The sequence below is a fragment of the Gavialis gangeticus genome, unplaced genomic scaffold, assembly GCF_001723915.1.
Source record: "Gavialis gangeticus isolate Ggan-Ray unplaced genomic scaffold, GavGan_comp1, whole genome shotgun sequence".
NCBI lineage: Eukaryota > Metazoa > Chordata > Crocodylia > Gavialidae > Gavialis > Gavialis gangeticus.
Window position 1 is genome coordinate 83,285,659 of NW_017729024.1, and position 3,982 is coordinate 83,289,640.

The window sequence follows — 3,982 nt, forward strand, 5'->3', positions numbered from 1 at the left end:
GGAGGTAGGAAAGGAACCTATGTGGAAGTGTTGCCTTAGAACACTTTTAAATGGGGAATATAAGAGGGAGAATTGCTAACAGTGCCATAAGAGTTGTGCCACAAGGAAACCGAGATTCACAGGGACTTTGCTCCTTATGCCCAAGATCCATCCTGATCTGAAAGTTAGTTATATATCATGCGGGGGGCGGGGGGTGTTAAGAGCTTTAGTTAGCCATCTCAGATTTCAGTCGCTCATTGTGAGCTCATTGAAACAGTGAAATTCTAAAACAGCGCAACGTGAATACAGAATAAAGTCTCTACCTTATTGAAGCCCAAGGGGACAATCACCCATTCTCCTCTGCATGCCCCATCCTCACAGACTGAGTAGCACCTGGCATACCCTGCTCCATATGGCAGTGTCAGTGAAATACTGCTGGGTTGCTATGAAGCTAAGTAATTGGTTCCTTTCCCATCTTCCAAAAAAGGCAATAGAAAAAAGCTAGCTTTTAATTTAAAAATTTGGGCATCAGAGGGAAGACTGAAATGGCATCTTTCTTATGTTCACTAAAGCAGGAGGTACAGAAAGGCCAACGGGGAAGGAAAAAAAAAGCAACACATAGTTTAAATTTTCCTGTTCTGGATCCCTGACCTGCTGTGTCTCAAACATGGTAATCAGCATTCTTCCTTCCCAAGGAACCATGCACACACAACTGTTACAGCAAAATTTTCAAGTATTTGTACAAAAGGGCAATTAACCTTTTTTAGATTTCTCCTCCGCACCCCAGCATGAATGTGTCATCTGGATAATCGCACACTGCTTTTCTCTCCACTCCATCTTTCAGGCTGGCAGTACAGTCCTGAAGCAACCATTCTAGCCATAAGGGTGTTTTGGAGTCTGACTCCAGCGGTCTTTAATATTAAAGATAACATCATTTATTCATCATAAAACATTCACGTTTCTAAGAGCAACTTCTCTTCCTTTAATCCTACCCTTTCACTTCTCTAGTGAGTGTGGATGTATGTACAACTACACTGAATTGCAACATGGAATATTGCACTGGCCACGTGTGCATGTCTCTTGCTGGTCGAAGTGCCAGCTTACAGGAAAACAGAAGTGAATTCAGAATCCTGAGTTTAAAATTCAATTAGGGTTTTACAGATTGCTACTGACCTAACTGACCTTGGTTAAGCAATGGCACAGCTGTAATACTGTTGCACAAAAAGGCACCCGGACTAGCATACTTACTCTCTAAATCTTCTGCTGTGGATTTTTGGAAGATTGGTGTTTAGCTGGTTTACAGTGGGAACACTTATGCTCGAATCTTTGAACTCTGTACATGCCAGAAGTACTTCTGAACTGTCTTGAATCACATCAAGGGACGTCACAGGAATATCTTCTGTAATAGCTAAACATAAAGATAGATCTTTAAAAGATGTTATAAAAGGCACAGACCAAAGACAGATCTGTAACTGAGAATATAATCCAGGACTCTCCAAGGACAGACCAGTTAGGAAGCAGTGACCCAAGTACAGGGAACATGAAAGGCTCTAGTTATCGTTTACCTATTTCAGGATTATTAGGTATTCGCTTCTCCTATAATAGTGAAGTGAATGACCTGCAAGGAAAGTATTCAGTCATGAGCAGTGTGCTTTAAAATCTAGTCCCTTCAGAGTCAGGTCTTGCCACTTCAGTCTTTGGCAGGGGGCAGGCAACAAACTCACTGCTAAAAACCTTAGCATGGAGTCAAGGTCGACCGGCAGTGCCTTGCACCCTTCTGAAGCACTGGATGTGCTTTTACATTTACTGGTTTTAAGAGGTAAGCAAAGTTAATGTCATTATCAGCCTTGACCCACCCATCCATTGGAACGGCCAAGAGCCACGGGGATACACTGGAGTGTTTCAGTTAGCTGTCTTTTAATCAAGGCCTGAGAAATAACTAGTAAACGTACATTTGATGATAAGCGGTTATGTTCCCTACAGAAATCTACTCTCTTATTCACCTGCACACACTTCAATTGCTCTTCAGTTATTAGGAAAACTAAACTGACTGGTGCAGCACTAACTTACAAAAGGTTGCTAGAGTTTATGCTGCAGTATGAGGAGATACATCTGCATCTAAAGAGGTCACAGATCCCCCTTTCTGAGTTGCACTAGTTTTGGAAGTAGTTGGCCAATTTCTATCCTCAGCCACTCCACTGGAATCTTGTTCAAGAAATGGATGAGGAGTCTGCAGCATGAACGTGCACCTTAGTGGGGTCATCTGACCCCAGCAGTCTTTCCTGCCCAAGTGCAGGGGGGCTGGACCCAATGATCTTGTGAGGTCCCTTCCAGCCCCTAACACCCATGAATTTATGATCCTATTAGCCTCAGAGCTAATGATAAGCAACTCCTTCCATCTTCCCTGTAACGATGCTACAATAGGAATATCTACTCATATATTCTGATTTCAGAGCACTTTGGCCAGGGATTAACCCCTGGCAAATCACTATTTTAATTTTTAAGCAAAAAAGAAAACAAAAAATGCTGGAAACTTGACACAGCCCCTCCATCACCACAGTGACAACATCATCTCAGACACATCAGAATTAAATCTGTCATGTTTCCAAACACCTGCCTTCCTGGATATTTCTCAGGCTTTCAAATGCACAGCTAGCATATTTATACATGCATGCATGGTACAGTTTGCTTCAGGTTTAGGTATGGAGCATCTCTATTTCCTCATGTGCCCACAGCTTTTGCAATATCAGCTCAAACCAAAAAAACTTGCTCGTGGGGCTAAAATTCCCCAAATACCTGCCAAATGCAGATACACAGCAAGGAACGTGCACAACACACACTCTGAAAAAGCTGTCAAAGGCAGAACTCAAACTCACAGTAGGTGGGTATTGCTCAGATTCAATGTCCACAGCATGTCATTTTGAGCTATCCATTTACTTCAACACCAGAGTGCCTGCAAAAGCTCTACTTTGCAACAGAGTCTTAGTCCTGCTGCACACATGCAAATGACTTCCTCTGGCTTGTTTAGCTGACATAAATCACACTGCAGATCAGTGTGCTTTTACTCTGAATAATTTAAAATCACGGCTTTCCCAAGGGGCAGTAGTGTCAAATACTAGCTTAGACCAATCCCGAGTCCTAGTCTGAGCCCCACCTGTGCACAAAAAAAGAGTAATAATAAAATGTAAAAACCCATTATTTATATAAATTTCTGTATATTACTATGTATTCATCTTTATGCCCATTATTGTTTACATATTTATATTAGTCACATTTATATTTTAATAAACAACTATATTTTAACTATGTGTTTGTTTAATAATGGATTACTTATTAATGTTATTCATTTATATTATTTATATTTGCATTCATGTTATTCACGTTATATTTATATATAAATGCAAATAATTATGAGAGAGAGACAGACGGACAGAATGCGTGTGTTGGGCGTTATGTTTCAGAAACTCATTGCTCCAGTGATGTCTAACTAATGATTATTAGCACTCATGGAAGCAGAAGGTGCAGCATTTAAAACCACTTGGGTATTTTTCCTGGATTTTGAAGCACCTAGAAAAAGCAGCCACTTAAAACAGCAAACAAGAAATTCTCAACTGACTATAGGAAAGCTGTCATTCCCTTAGAAGAGGAACAGGAAAAACAATATTTACTGTAAGGAAAATTTATATTTTCATGTATTCAGATTTATCTTGATATTTTATAATATTCAAAGTGTACTGGACTGAAATTCAGTTTGAGATAACTAATCACCTCATACAAAAGACTAACATTATTGCAGGTTAAATATATACAAGAAAATGGAATCAAATTGGGGGGGTGTAGCTGAATGTGGAACAAATGCCATAGACAATAAAATGTATAAGCAAACGATATAGCTTTCTATTGGAACTGGAGAAAGAGAAGCTTCATTTGGTAAGCTACACAAAAAAGTGGTAGAATATGTTGTGTAGTTTTTTTTTTTTGGGGGGGGGGGGGGGGTTTTTAA

At 40.0% G+C, this 3,982-nt stretch overlaps 1 protein-coding gene across 3 annotated transcripts in view; it reads right to left on the minus strand.

The window, feature by feature from the left end:
* The window catches only part of SECISBP2 (SECIS binding protein 2), a 49,696-nt gene that overhangs the window by 13,123 nt on the left and 32,591 nt on the right, over nt 1–3,982 (minus strand). For all 3 annotated transcript variants that reach the window (XM_019517311.1, XM_019517310.1, XM_019517309.1), the window contains exon 14: nt 1,228–1,387. In XM_019517311.1, coding sequence (XP_019372856.1) covers nt 1,228–1,387 — 160 coding nt within the window. The remainder of the gene's footprint in view (nt 1–1,227; nt 1,388–3,982) is intronic.